At 36.9% G+C, this 16,517-nt stretch overlaps 1 protein-coding gene across 1 annotated transcript in view; it reads left to right on the top strand.

The window, feature by feature from the left end:
* Positions 1-16,517, top strand: part of Mat89Ba (nucleolar protein 6 Mat89Ba) — a 329,267-nt gene that overhangs the window by 202,751 nt on the left and 109,999 nt on the right. Inside the window, exons 15-16 of the mRNA XM_090403430.1 lie at positions 8,418-8,535; positions 13,584-13,738. Coding sequence (XP_090259556.1) covers positions 8,418-8,535; positions 13,584-13,738 — 273 coding nt within the window. The remainder of the gene's footprint in view (positions 1-8,417; positions 8,536-13,583; positions 13,739-16,517) is intronic.

The following is a 16,517-nucleotide window of genomic DNA, read 5'->3' as shown; positions in this document are numbered from 1 at the left end:
TATCCATATGTTGAAACATAGAGCCAAAAAGTTTATATCAGAAGAGAAGGATACACAGACTGAACTCTCACTAATTGCCAACACATTATCACAAAATGGATATCCTCAAAACATCATCAAAAAATATCTATACAATGACAACCACAGACAAGAAGAATCCCACTGTCAGCACATTTCTACTGTAGTGATACCTTTCATCAAATCAATTTCTTATCAAATAGCAAGAATACTGAGAGCCCATAACATCAGAGTGATCTTCAAACCAACCACCAACATCAGACAAGTTTTAGGATCCCCAAATGATAAAGTGCCGTTCTACAAATATCCAGGAGTATATTACATTCCCTGTTCCTGTGGTCTTGCCTATATCAGGCAAACTTCACGAAGTTTAGATATTAGACAAAAAGAACATGTTGGTGATGTAAACCACAACAGAAGCATCTCTTCCGGCTTAGCACATCATTTCTGTATGTCTAACCACACAATAGATTGGCAAAACAGCTCCATGCCTATCTCGATGATGACTACAGGCATCGTTTATTTAAGGAAGCCACAATAGTGTCAATAACCGTCGCAAACCTCAACAGAAATCAGGGTGTAATTCTAAACAGTTCGTGAAAAAACTTGATCCTCTCTCTCAATCAATCTGAACTATAGCTAGCCAGTAATCACATTACATGTCTACAACGCATGCGTGATAATGAACAAGAACAATAAGTCATCTCTGTCACGCGAAACGTGTAACCATAGCTACTAGTTTGTTTACAACATTTTTTATGTTCCTTTCAATTTGCATTTACTAGTTTTCATATCTCCGTAAACGCCTTGAAAAAGCCAGACAGTTTGCTGGCGAAACTGGTAGGTTTTAATATAAGTTTTATTGTAAACTGGTCTGTATTAATAAAATTGTATTTCTAATGCTAAACACTGTGTAAAACTAGCTAAACAAAAGTCATGGGAGGACTTTGGCAAGAATATAGAAAATAAATATCAAGAAGGTGGCAAAATATTCTGGAGGTTGTTGAAGAAGCTTAGGAATGGAAGAAAGAGTGCTGTAAAAGGAGTTAGAGATGATAAAGGTGACATGAAAATGGAAGAAAAAAATATCCTTGAAATATGGAGTAATTACTTTGGAAAACTGCTAAATGAAACAAGCAGTGATGATAGCACAGTGGTAAAGAACACTGACCAGGCATACAGTCAGGAATACATATCCATACTTGAAGTAGAAAAAGCCATCAAAGGCTTGAAATGTAGAAGGGTAGCAGGATTAGATGATATTCAACCAGAAATGCTGAAGTATGGTGGTATAAGAGTCTTACAGTGGCTGCACTGCATAGTTCAGAAAGCCTGGACAGAGGGACGAATTCCCAATGATTGGAGTAGAGCGCTCATAGGACCCATATATAAAAAGGGAAATAAAACTGAATGTGAAAATTACAGAGGTATTTCCCTACTGAGCATTCCTGGCAAGATCTATGAAAGTATACTTGAGAAACGGTTGAGAAGAATTGTGGAAGAAAAGCTTGGTGAAGAACAAGCTGGATTCAGGCCAAATAGAGGCTGTCAAGATCAAATCTTCAATTTAACACAAATAATCAAGAAAGCATGGGAATATAACAGAGATCTGTATTTAAGTTTTGTCGATTTGTAAAAGGCATATGACAAGGTGCCAAGAGAGAAGCTATTCAATATGCTGCAGTTATATGGTATCAATGGGGCATTATATCACGCATTACTTAGTCTTTATTTGAGTTGTAAGTCAGCAGTTAGAATTGAAGGAAGTACAGGAAGATGGTTTAATGTTAAATCTGGTGTGAGACAAGGACGTACATTATCCCCTGTGTTATTCATTATCTATATGGATCACATTATGAAGGAAAGTGGTATTAAACATGATTGGAGATGTTAATATCAGCTCTTTGCTTTATGCGGATGATGTTATACTTCTAAATAAATCTGCTACAAGTCTGCAAGATTCTCTGACTAAATTGAATAGCTGTTGTAATAGATATGGTATGAAGGTAAGCAATAGAAAAACAAAGACAATGAAAATAGGCAGAATCATTGAAAATGTCAACTATGATGTGAATGGAGAATCTGTGGAACAAGTAAAACATTTCAGCTACTTAGGCACGATTTTTAGTGAAGATGGTAAATTAAATATGGAAATAGACAACAGAATCAACAAAGCTGGTATGGTAGAAAGTCAATTGAATAAATTCATATGGAATAAGAGAGAAATTAGTTGGAACACTAAATTAGCTGTATAGAAGGCAGTGTTCAAACCAGTTTTAACTTATGGATCTGAGAGCTGGGTCAGAGGTAAAACACTTGACCAAAGACTAGAGACCGGAGATATGAGAGTCTTGAGAAAGATTATAGGCACGAACAGATGGCATCAATGGCAATATCATATTATAAACGAGGATATTAGGAAAGAACTTGACATTGTCAACATCCAGGAATGCGTTAGCAGAGCTAATCTCAGGTGGTGTGGTCACTTAAACAGGATGGGCGAAGAAAGAGCAAAAGAAGTGTTCTCTGCCAGGTTGGCAGCAAAACGACCCAGAGGAAGACCAAGATACAGGTGGATTGATACGGTACAAAGTGCCTTAGATGATAGAAATATAAGATCTGATAATGTTGGAGTCTTGACAAGTAACAGGTTGGTTTGGAGGAAAATTGTAGATAGGAAGTTAGTAATGATGTAATTTTTTTCATGTAGTACTATCATGTCCTGTACACCTCTTGAGGGTACATGGCCGGAATTTGATGATGATGATGATGAAGAAGCATAAGCATATATTTTATCAGTGTATAAGACGTACCTTAAGATGCATTTTGCTTATGGGATGCATCCTACTTTTCAGATAAATTTTAGGTACAACAAAGTGCATCTTATAAGGCAAAAAATATGGCAGTGTATATTTAATTTGTAAAGTTAGCATTTAGAATTGAAGGAAAAAGAAGAAGATGGTTTGATGTAAAATCAGAGTAAGACAAGGATGCACGTTATCTTCACTCCTATTAATCATCTGTGTGGATCGCATTATGAAAGAAAGTGGCATTAAACCTTGTATTAGAATTGGAGATGTCAAACTTAGCTCTTCGCTTTATGCAGATTATGTTGTACTCCTAAAACACATCTAGTGAAAGACTTCAGGATTGAATTACTAAATTGAATTACAGCTTAATAGATTTGGCATGAAAATCAGCATTGAAAAGACTGAAACTATGAAAATATGCATAAACATACTAAACTTCATTATACAGAGCAATACATAGGCTATATTTACGTTGTAAGTTAGCAGTTAGAACTGAAGGAAATAGAAGAAGATGGCTTGATGTAAAATCTAAGACAGGGATACCCATTATCTCCACTCCTATTCATCATCTATATGGATTGCATTACAAAAGAAAGTGCCCATGAACCTAATATTAGAATCAGATATGTCAAACTTAGCTCTCTGCTTTATGCGAATGATGTACTTCTAAGTCATCCAGTGTGAGACTCCAGAATTCATTAACTAAATTGAATTACAGCTGTAATAAATTTGGAATGAAAATCAGCAATAAAAAGACCGAAACTGTGAAAATAAGCAGAAACATAGAAAACTTCAGTTGTATTCTCAGTGGAGAACCTATAGTACAAGTAAAATTAAATTTGGAAATAGACAACAGAAAAAATAAGCCAGGCTGGAATAGATGATATTCAATAAGACATGCTGAAATATGGAGGTATAAAAGTTTTGCAGTGGCTCCACTTCCTTTTATCAGAGGGGCGGCTGGTCAGAAGGTTGAATTCCAGATGATTGAAGTAGAGCTCACATAGTTCCCATCTATAAAAAGGAGAATAAAGCTGAATATGAGAATTGCAGTAAATTTCTCTACTAAGTGTTCCAGGTAAGATTTATATAAGCATACTTGAGAAACTTGGAGCAGAACAAGCTGGGTTTAGGCCAAATACAGGAGTCAGATGTCAAGATCAGATTTTTACTTTATATCCAATAGTAGAGAAATCGTGCAACCATAACATGAATCTGTACTGAAATTTTGTAGATCTGGAAAAGGCATATGACAAGATGCCCAGAGAAAAGCTTTTCAAAGTGCTACAGTTTCAAAGTGCTATGTAAATGGAACAAGCTATGAATAGAATTGGAAGTTTGTGACAGAAGCTCATTTATATACAAGAGGAAGAGACTGGATGAAAGAATAGAATCCTGGGGTACTTGTGCATTGGTGAGGAAATCTGAGGAGAGTCAGCTATCCACCATGACACATATTGAGCGACCAATGAAAAAGTTGGTGATCCAGTTGAAAAGTGAAGATGGCAGTTTTGTGGTAGGCCCCTATGCCAAACCTGATAAACTACCTTTGAGATGTCGAGGGAAACCACGTGAGTTTCTCCATGGCCTGTGTCCATAGGTGGGTGGTGAAAGCAAGCAGATCAGCTGTAGGTTGTGAGTGGCAGAATCCATACTGCTGGTTATTGCTTAGTTAGTATATCTCTAGGTGGTTCAAGAGTTGGTTGTTGATGACCTTCTCCATAATTTTTGAGAAAATAGAAGTGAGAGCAGTAGGACAATAGTTCAATGGTTGACTTTTATCGCCTTTCTTTGGGATGGGCTAGATGTGGACTTGTTTCCATGTCGGATAGATGCCAGTTGAATAGGATAGATTGAAGAGATGATACAGAACAGGTGTTAGCTCTGAGGCACAATTTTTTAACACAATGAGTGGGATACCATCAGGACCAGATGCCTTGTTTGTGTTCAGATTATTCAGGATTCTTTGGATTTCTTTTTGTCAAAAGATTATGGGAGACATGGCAGGAGCAGTTCTTTATGGAGGGAACTTTGCCCAGGTCATCAGTGCAGGAATTGGAAGAGAAGAGTGATGCAAGTAAGTTGGCCTTGTTTTTTGGTGAGATGACTACAGTACCATCTGGATGTTAGAGTGGTGGAAAACTGAGTGGGTGGAAGTTGCACTCAATGGCCTTGGCAAGAGACCAGAAGAAGCGACTGCCATTTGGGCAGGAGGCAAGTTTGCAGTATTTTACCCTTTCAAATATGACTGTGACTTGGTGATGATTCTTTTGCAACTGCTCCCGTTGCCTTCTTTGCAGCTGTACTGCAGAGAAGACAGCTGGAGTTTTGGTCTTGAGCCAGTTGTGATAAGCGGAAGTTTTTTCTTTTACAGCATTGCGACATGTTTTTGAGAACCAAGGCTTGGATGGTGGCTGAGAATTTGGAGTGGAATAGGGGATGAAAGTTTTCATTCCTGTGAGGATGATTTCTGTTATTTGGCCTGAACAGGTATTTGGATTAGAAAAACTGAAGCAGTAGCAGACCATGGGAAGGAGGAATAGAAGTGACAGGGGTCCTTCCATTTGGCTTCCTTGTGGTGCCAAAGGATACAAGACTGTGAACTGGTGGGTGTAGGCTGCAGCAGAAGAGGCTTGTATGAGGTTGTGGTCTGAGTTTCCAATAGGAGAACTGACAACCACAGTATACCTGGAAGGGGAACTTGTTAGGAAGAGTTCAAGTGTATTGGCAAATTGGAGTGAATTGTCTGGTATTCTGGTGGGAAGATTGATGATCTGAGATAAGTCATTGCCGATGGCAAACACCTCAGCATCCCTGCCTGCTTGGTCGGTGAAACTGGAGAAGGGGAGCCAATATGAGTTATAGACATTCAAGTCCCCAAGAAGAATGACCTCACTGTTAGGGTACTCAGACTGTAAAAAGTTGAGCTTTAGGAAGAGAAAGTTGAAAAGGTCAGAATGGTTGTTGGAATTGGGAGAGTGATAGAGGGGAGCATTTAAAAGGGCAGGTTGATTTGGTAGAGACATTTTGAGCCAAAGCAGATCAAATATTGGGGATTCATGGATTTGCAGTCTCTGGCATGGCATGGCAGTTCTCACGAATGCACAAGTACCACCCTTGCAGCAGAAAGCACTGTGTAATGTGTAGTTAGGGCAGTTGAGGTTTACAGTTGATGATGTGGCTATTGATGATGCCAGTTGGGGTTCTGAAAGGAACAGTAGTTCAGGTTTAGATGACTGTAGGTAATGGTGCACATCGTTTATATTGCTGTTTAGGCCACAGATGTTGGTGAAGTGGATGTGGAAACTTTTCTTTTGGTAAGAATTGGTGTTGGTGGGTTGTTTGGTTGGATTTCTGTTATCTTTTAGAGGATTTTTGATGGGCTTTTTATGGGTTCTTTTGAATTATTTTGTATGAGAGAAGTTTTGAGATCCAGTGAAAATACATTTCTTTCCATTGTGGTTCATTGTGTTTAATGAGGAAGTGATAAAAAGGAGGTGGGGCCTGCAGTGAAAGGTGACAGACTCGCAAATGCAATGCCCACACAGAGGGCAGTCGGTATCCTGTCCATATGTGGCCTTGGCTGTTCCCTTCCTGCATCAGGAAGCCTCCAGGTTTGTTATTACCTGGTTTGGTCCTGTGTATTAACCAGCTGCTGTCCTGCAGAACCAGCAGGCCAGCAGCTGTACCCTTGAATTGGGTACAGCTGCTGGGTACTTTTTACTGCTGTACCCGTGAATGGGAGAGGGTCTGAGCCCCCTCAAAGACATACCAATCTCACTGTAGGGGGCTCAGACCCTCCCCCATGTGGGGAGGGTCTGAGCCCCCGTCCTTCTCACTGCATGTGGCGAGGACAGAAACTAGAACCCATGTTCTAGCAACCAAACATGGCTACAGCCACTTCAGATCTCTAATAAGCAAGGTGATGGTATTTCACCAAGTGATGAAAGACATCTAGAATTTCATATATATTTTATAATTTATATATATATATATATATATATATATATAAAATTTATAAAAAAGGGGGGGGGATAAATTCTTATCCCACCCACGTACAAAATGTACTATAGGTTTGCAAATAACCTTTTGTTGAGTGAGAGCAACATAATAATAATAATACAAAAAAGGTATTTGAAGCCAAGATTACTAAAAAGAACAAGAGGAACACTAAGGTCTAAGTGGATTGATTCAGTCAGAATTGCTGTAGGAGAATCAAATGTTAGATATAATGCTGATAAGTAATAGACCAATTTGGAGAAAAATTGTTGATAGGAGATTAATAATAATGTAAACTTAATCATGTAGTGCTTTTCCTCATATGTACCCCCTTGAGGGTACATATGAGGAAATTGATGATGAAGACTATAAGGAAAGTTACAAAAGATGCTTTCAACATATTGAATGAAAACCCTGAGTAAAGAAACATTTTTACATAAGTAATCTATCATCGTGTAATCTAATCTATTGTGTAATTTATTGTTTATGAGTAATTTATATTTATTGATTATCATAATGTTAGTTTGCATCACATTTTGCATGGATTGCAATATAATTGTTACTTATATGGCTTAAAGTCCCATGGAAATTTCAGCCCAGTTGAGTTTGGATGAAGTGAGGGGGAGAGAATTACCTCATTTGTAGACATCTGTACAAGGTTACACTTTTCAACCAGTTGTTATCAAATTTGGAATATGGTAGTTTCTTTAGTGTGGAAAATGGGATGGTCACTTCCTCTGCAGAATTCTACCAATTTTGACTAAATTTTGAATATAGTTGTTCTTGTCCAAAGTTGAAAGAGGTGTATCTCTTCATCTGCAAATACCTGTACAAGATATGTCATTCAGCCAGTTCTATTTTTACATTGCATAGGATTACCTAACACACCAGGAATCACCAGGAAGAAAGGATGGGGAGTAGAAAGTAAGTTGCTACAAATTGCATAATTTACCTAATTTTGACCAGATATTCTTTGACTGATTTATCATTTTCCTCTAAAAAAAACTAAGCAGTATCTCCTAAAAGCACATTTGATGTGTTTAAAAAAAAGTGAGTCTTAATGAGCAATGCAGAAGATTGGTTGGAATTTAGAAGTGACTACTCCAATGATATTGTGCAATTGTTAAGAATATAAATCCTGCTCTGAAATTCCACATTAATACTCTCATGGATGAAAGTGCTAATTAAAGTAATGCAACCCAAGTATACAACTAAATTGGACAATTTAGAATTACTTTTACAGTACTTGGATTACAGTTTCATGTATAAGATGTTTTTTTTGTAGAAGATAAAATGAACTGTAACAAATAATTCAGAAACAGTCCAGCTTCATAACCATGTGCATCTTACATCCAAGGTAGTCCAGCTGTCCTGTACTATCTACTCTCTTAAAATTTGGATTTTTGTGTGTGTGTGTGTGCATGGACTGTTCTCTAAAAAATTATGCTTGGTTATGCATACACGTGCACACACATTCATTTCTTTATTTTTTTATATAATGAGTCTTCATTCTCACAGATATTGTAAAGCCCTGTTATATGAAGTACACAGTACTTGCTTTGTTTAACATTAAGTTTGTTCGTTATCCAGGTATTTCCACCTTTGCCAACCAATTGCTTTAAAAGAAAAGGATGTATTATCAAAGATAATAGAATGATACCAAAAAAGAGGCTGAAAAGAGCACCCCGGTGGATGCAGCCATTAGAAGGTAAGATTTTAAAACCTATTCATTGAAATATTAGTATCATTAATTCCAACCAAGTTAATAAATCATTACTTGCTGTGAACATTGTGTTAAAGTAAAATTAGAATGTGCATATAACAATTACTGATGCCACAGCTTGATATTTGATCATTTACTTCTTATGTATAATGTTTCCTATGGTTGGAGTCTCAGAAATTTCTGTGGATTCTGTTATAAAAAAATGCTATTTTTGATTAATATTCCCACAAAATTGCAGCTACATCACTAGCACAGTGTTATATAGAAGTAACATCAAAAAGATCACGAAGGAAGAATCCATTCTAAAATAACATACAAATCAAAGTACACAGAAAAGCATCAAGCATTGAATCAGTATGCTATGATGTCTATGTGTGTATATCATTTTTAATGTCACACAGAAATTTTGAAACTTCCAGCCAAAGAAAATAGGATGTTAGATCTCTCTCTCTCTCTCTCTCTCCCTCCCTCCCTCCCTCCCCTGAGACACACGAAACTGCAAAATACAGGATACAGACAGTTCTTATCTCTGTCTGTTTTTACTTGTCAACAGTGAAAAGCATACAATTAAGTCTATGCATGTTCTAAACTGTCAGAGTATTTAAAAGTTTTGTGTATATAATGTAGCATATTAACTGCTTATTTTCAATGTGTTTGCAGCTCTTTTAGTTTTATAGTTAATTGTACATCCAACAAAGCCTCCTGAAACAAAGATGAAATATAATAATTAAAACCATCACTGTACAGTATTATACAATTCTTAATTCATGGTTCACAAAACTGACAGTTGACAAATGTAGAATTAACATAACATAGACTGAAGCAATTTCTTTACAATATTTAAACACTTGTTTTTAGAAGTCCCATCCATAACCGATCAGAAATCATTGTTATCAACAAATTGCAGATCTGTCCCCTCAAGGGGTACAGAATCTCTAGCATTTATTCCTCTATCCTGTCACCAAAACCTGTTTTGTTATCTTTCACTACTCTCTCATTTATGTGGCCATACCACTTTGGATTAGTTCTGCTTACACATTTTCTTGAATGCTAAGAGTATTATGTTCCTTCCAGTATCTTCATTTTTAATATGATTTTGTCAGTAATACCATTCACTCTCCTAATTTTACACAGAACTCTTATGTTTGTGGTTTCTGACTCAACTCTGAGATCTGTAATATAAGATCATTTTGAACAAGTCTTATGTATTGAGCAACAATTTTCAGTGTGTATTTTGCCTAATTTCTGTTTTAATCCTTATAGATATATTCAGTTCATTCCCCCATAACAGCTTTTTTCTAGGGCATGACAACAGATTCCACAAGCTGTCAAACATCCTCCATGTGTAACTTGACCCATGTCTGCTGCAGCAACTTCGTATAGTTCACACTCATTCCATGGAGGAGGATCAGCAGTTTTCACAGCCTGTTCTAACATATCGCACACATGTTCAGTCAGGTTAGTCAGGGAAGTTTGTGGGCCAAGGTAATGTGATGAATTTGTTGTTGTGTTCCTGCAACCACTCGGTAGTTGTATGAGCGCAATGATAAGGTGCGTCCTGTTGAAAAATTGCACTGTAATCAGGGTTGAACTCCTGTAGATATGGATAGAAATGGTCAGCTAACAGGTTCCTGCAGCATTAACCATTCAGTTTTGTAAGATGATAACCATTGGACCTAGGGCGTGCCAGGAAAAAGCTTCCCAGACCATAAAACGACCTCCACTGGCCATCAACATGATGCAACAGGAAACGGTAGTCATCACTCCAGATGACCATCTTCCATGTCTAGGATCCATTACTGACATTCCTTGGCCCATGCGAGGTGTTATTTGTGATGTCTACTCGTCATCATGGGTACCCTTGATGGTCTCTAGCTATGGAACCCCAGGCAAAGCAAGATATAACACACAGTGCATGTGGAAATGGGTTGAACTGCCCCGACGTTGTACTGGTGGGTGATCTGTGTGACATCGATGCTTGCCTCTAGGATCAACTACACGTGGTGATCGTGAGTCCTTCTGATGGATGTCTCTTCATGGTTAATCCAGTGCAGCTGTTTCCAAAATACTGACACCTGCCCTCTGGGCCCAACTATCTGCCCCCCCCCCCCATCATATTGGCTTACGTTATGACATTTCCCTAGTACTGGTAAACTTACTGATTACATACAGAGGATAGGTGTGCCCACTTCTAGTAGCCATATGTGATGTTGACATCACGTGGTACTTCATTATAGCACCAAATATGTAAATCCAGGTGGGTGTTCCTAATGCAAAGCTAACTTAGTTTCAGTTGAACTTAATGAGGTGTGAATGATTCCAAAGATATAGGATATTAATTCTGGAGTACGAATTTTGAATGCATTTGGGGGTGGGTGATTCTAGAAGACTGGTTAGTATCCAAACTATACAAGATTCTTCTGATGTCTTTTGTCAGAAAATAAAACCAGAGGAGTCATTCAGTGAGCTGTTCTTGGTATAGCAGAGAAGATTGGCCTTGATTATAAGGGAAGAATGATGTTATGATGGTACCATCTGGTTGTGAGAGATGCAAGAGGATGGATGCAAAGACTTACACCAAGTAGCCTTGCTGAAGATTAAAAGTTTGAGAAGGGAGAAAACAAAAAAAGTTCCTAACATAGACCTTTCAAAGTCGAGCTTGAATTTCTTGATGCTTTTCTTGCAGCTGTTTCAAGCTATAGGATAAACTAAGTGTGAAGCTAGACTCCTTTGTCTCAAGCTACTTCTATATGTTTAGCTGCCTTGGCACACTTGTTGATTTAGCAAATGTATCCAGACACACACACACATATATATATATATGTATATATATATATATATATATATATGAGGAGTTTTTGGTGGAATGGTTAGTGGTCTGTATTATAGTAAGAATTATTTTGGTTATTCAGTAAGAGCAAGTATTTGGATTAGGAGTGCAGAAACAATCTGATCTTTGGGAAGGCAGAGCAAAACTCACAGTAATAATTCTTTTTAGCACTACAGTTTCTGTTGAAATTATGGTGTCCTTTACCTAGAAGAGTTGGTATCCATACCACATTTGAAAGAACTAATTAGGAAAAGTTAAAGGGTTGGAAGAATGGCGAGGATTATAAATTATTTTATGGACGATTTGTATTAGAGATCATTGCTAACATTAATTAACGTTAGCACTCTTCCATTTTGATTGGTGGAATTGGGGAAGCGAAACCTGTTTGAATTGTAGATATTGAAGTCTCCAAGCAAGGCAGCCTCTCTCTGTTCCTACTAGAAAATCAAGCTTCAAAGATAAATGTTGAAAGCAGTTGGAATGATAAAAACAGGAAGTTAATGCTGAAGAATGAGATGGGGAAAATTTTGAAAACTAGAGAAGATCAAAAGGAATGAGTTACAGGTAAGGCATTTTGTGGTATTTGGTGGCTTGATTCCTGGTATTAAGGATGGTATTTGATTTGTCAGATCTGACAGATGAAGTGCAGCCTTGTGACAGAGAAATCATACAAGTTGATTGTAGACATTTATAACTGGGGAATGCACATTATTTATGTTTGTGTTTAGAGTTTGTTCATATGAATTTTTGTTATTATTATTACTATTATGAGACCTCCAGGGAATCAGGGGCTCATCAAGGGAGGTCCCATATCACTCACACTATGTCATGCCTTCTCTTGAATTCATTTACATTATTATAATTTAGAAAAAACAAAAAAGATAAACCGTGGCCGATATTTAAGCAATCCAAATCGGAAAGACATTAAAACTATTATGTAGAAGGCAGAAACTGAAGTAGATTTATCTACTTCAGTTATATAAGGCAAGTGGTGTGAAGTCGTCAGCTTCTATATATGAGTTGTCCCAGTCCTGAAAATACTTCAAGTACAAGCTTTGTTTGCTTACACTTGGATAAAGGATTAAACCAAGTATATAATTTCTTGGTATCTTGGTAACAACTCCAAAAGCAAGCCATTCCATTCAAACCACTCTATAAGAGAAAAATCTATCCCTCACTACTTTCTTGACTGCATTCATTCTCAGCTTCAATGGCTGCTCTACTCCTCTCCCCATCATCATAAAAGAATAAATTCCATCTATCTGAGACCATTTCCATAGTTTGTATATGATGATGAGGTTGTATCAAAGCTTTGTAAAGCAAAATATATTTTTACTCTTTATGCTTTTTACTGGATTTTGTTTATTATTATTTGATATTTTGTAATTGTTTTTGTGGGAAATTTTGCTATCTGCAGTAGTATAAGTTAAAGATACCAAGAAATTATATACTTGGTTTAATCCTTTATCCAAGTGTAAGCAAACAAAGCTTGCACTTTTTCAGGACTGGGACAACTCATATATTGAAGCTGACGACTTCACATCACCTGCCTTATATAACTGAAGTAGATAAATCTACTTCAGTTTCTGCCTTCTAGATAATAGTTTTAATGTCTTTCCGATTTGGATTGCTTAAATATTGGCCACGGTTTATCTTTTTTGTTTTTTCTAAATTATAATCTGGATATCAGAGTGCTTGTATATTTTATGACAATTCTGCTATCCATATGATCATGACTAGCTAATTAAATTGAAGGTAAGTTAGCTGGCCTCATATGGAAATGGCTTGGATTTTCCTCCAGAAACTCATATTTTTCATCCTGCAAAGCAGGTGAACTGACAGAAGAACGATTGGCAGCCATAATACACTGTGCAAATAAGACTTACTGACTTATCAGGCCACATAGCCTAACATGCAAGTTAAAATGGTAATGTATGCATTTCAGTTTAATTGTTGTTTACTCTTCATTTTGTTGAATTTATATATGATTAGTAGAAAAGCAATTGAAAGTATCGAGGCTGCTAATCCATGATTAGTAAACAGCCCCAAATGATTGCCTAAGGCCTTAAGCTTATCCTTTTGACAACATAACAACATTTGCCAGATATATAATTTTCATAATTGAAATACTGTTTAATTAAACATATCTGTTTCCAGAGTATATAGGAGGTACATAGACTTTTTTATTTTCTTTTGTGAGCAGTTGTTATTCATTTAGAAAAAAGTGGAAAATGGCCAGAAGACATTGAAGCTATCAAATATTTCAAAGCTGCATTTCACATTGAAATTGCTAGACTTTTGAAGGTTCAATACTCAGTTACTGCTGTTCCATATGAGGAATATCTGGATGTACTGAAGGTAATTTTTAATTTGAGAATGTTAACTTACCCTTTATTAAGAATACCCTTTATTAAGAAAATGTTTGTATTCATTATATTTTACTCTCTTCACTGTTTTCATGTTCTGGGTTCTTCTTAGATTATCTGCATATTTTTTGTGACCAAGAATAAAAATATATTATCTAAAATAAAAGTTTCAGTTCACAGAACTGTCACATACTGCCTATGAATTTGCTTTTCTAAACGATGCTTGAAATGAACAGGCATTTGGTCTTGCAGTGGAAGTTCCATCGACACTATTTTTGGCTAACCTGTTCTTGCAATGAGTTGAATAGACTGCATATACACAAAAACATTGAAATCTGCTGAAGGGATCTGAAATATTGATAACATCTTAGTTACCTATTATAGAACACTGCATGTCTGAGTATTGTTATTATTATTATTATTTATATGGGTACTCCATGGTGTCAAAGGATTCACAGGAGACCCACTCTATCCATTAGCACAATACCTATCATACATCTCCTTAAACCTTTTCACTGTTGGGGTGTTCATAACCACCTCTAACAATCCATTCCACACATTTACCACTCTCCAAGTAAAGAATCTAGTCCATACACCCTTACTAATCACTTTTAGAAAACTTCCAAGTGGGACCTCCCCCTGTATTGAAAAACTTCTTTTGTGTCAATCTTACAGACTTCCTTTAGTAACTTATAAGTGTCTATTATTTCTATCCACTCGTTTCTGAATCCTTTCCACCACCTCCCAGTCCAGTAAAATTGCAGATGACTAAATCTGTGTGCACAGTTGTCAACATGTAGCCGAATAATAGCGTTATAGAGAGGAATAACTTCCCTATCTTTACTTGCCAATGTGTTCTTCAACATCCAAGTAATCCTCTAAACTATTTCGATCTCTGTAATCTAGTACCATCAATATGATACAAAGCATGTAACCTTTTCATCCCAAAGTACGTTACCTTATGTCTTTTTACCCTCGACAACCATTGTCCTTGGCCACACACTGCCAATTAATTTAAATCATCCTGTAAGATATATACATCATTTTATCAACTATTGTCCTCCCTACTGTGCCCCCTACAAATCTTATGATGTATCATTAATGTACAAATTAAAAAGCAGTGGTCCTAATACAGAGCCCTAGGGCACTCCACTAATCACCCTCATTTGCCTTGATTCCACTCCACCATATACCACCATCTGATGTCTATCAATCAGCTTTCTTCTCCCCCATCCATGTCACCAGCCAGATCTTCCCATTCTCATTTGATCCAATTTATGTAACTATCTACCGTGCAGTATTCTGTCAGATGCCTTTGCAAAGTCATGCAGTATTATGGTATAGCCATTTCCTTTATCCAGTTCTGCTGTCACTTATTATAAAATATGAAGACATACAAGGTGGCACCTGTGAAATAAGCTACTATAAACTTGTGCTCCCACATTTTATCATTATTGTAAGTGTTTTTTGTGCAAAATAATCAGTAAATTGAAAACTAAGAGCAGGTACTAAGGAGCCGATTGCTTCTGCACAACCTGTAAATACCTATAGTCAATCAAATCAGTTATCTTTATAATTAAAAAACAGCCATGTGCAAGTGCCCACCATACGAAGTAAAGATGGCAGCAACAAAAGCCAATGACAAAAGAGCACCTCGTCTCGTCAGCATAATGCTGTTGATCTCCAACAAACCCAGTGACAATATGAAGTGCCACAGCTGTAAAACCAAAGTTACCTTTATACCCTTGCAAACTGATCACTTAGTAACTGAACTATTTCTTCTGTTTCTGTCACTTTACTACTGTTAGATCTAAAAATGGGCAACCTCATTCTAAATGATGTCACCTTTCCAGAGTCTAACAGAAATTTTCATTGAATGAGCATACTTATCATTTTGGCACAATTTAACTATGTTTTAAAAGAAATAACAATTTGCAAATTAAAATAAGAACTGTTTATATTAAAGTTAATGCATCTATATATATTAAATGTAACTGTAAGTCAACAAAAAGGGCAAATTTAAGAGTAATTATCAGTGATTTTCTACACGTGAAAGAATGCCAATAATTTGGCAAGAAGGAGCAAAGGGCGTCCTAATGCCACAAAAGCAGTGTAATCGCCCGTGGGTGCTACCTCTAAGAAAACATCAAGATGCATACATTCCCGGAATTGGAAGGGCCTGTATGAGGAACGATGAAGTCACCCAGTCGGGGACGAATCGGAAGGGCGGAAAAGAGAAGACAATCTCGGAAAGGTGGCGCTCGTAGGGAGCATATAAAACCTGCAACACAGAATTGAAACCCCCCCGTTTTGTTTGTTCCTGTATTCTCACCGTGTGTTTCCAGAAATTCCAGCACAGAACCGCCACAGAACACGGCAAGATCGAACGTAGGCTGTCGATGAGGAAAAGCAATGACGTAAATCCCTAGCAAAGAAACAGTGCCTGATTCAGGGAGAGCACGTGATTCCAACATGGCAGCAGAACCAAGGCAGCCAGAATTTCGTAAGAAGAAAGGACGGAGAAAACCCAAGAGAACCTGAGATAGTGTAGATAACTACTTTTAAATATTCTAGCCCCTTTTAGAGAAATTGACTAACAGAAACGGAAGAAAGTGTATTTCGAATTTGTGATAAAGAGAAGCATGAAGAATTAAAATATGTGTGAATAACTATATACCATTGGATTGAGTTCCGAGAACTATTAGTTTACTAGATATTTTGTCATGACCCACTTGAGAGAAATTCATAATATACTAATTACCTAGCTGGTT

This window comes from Typopeltis vanoorti, chromosome 14 (genome assembly GCF_054136105.1).
Source record: "Typopeltis vanoorti isolate ZY-2024b chromosome 14, IOZ_Tvanoo_1.0, whole genome shotgun sequence".
Classification (NCBI taxonomy): Eukaryota; Metazoa; Arthropoda; class Arachnida; order Uropygi; family Thelyphonidae; genus Typopeltis; species Typopeltis vanoorti.
This window is presented reverse-complemented; position numbering and strand designations above follow the sequence as displayed.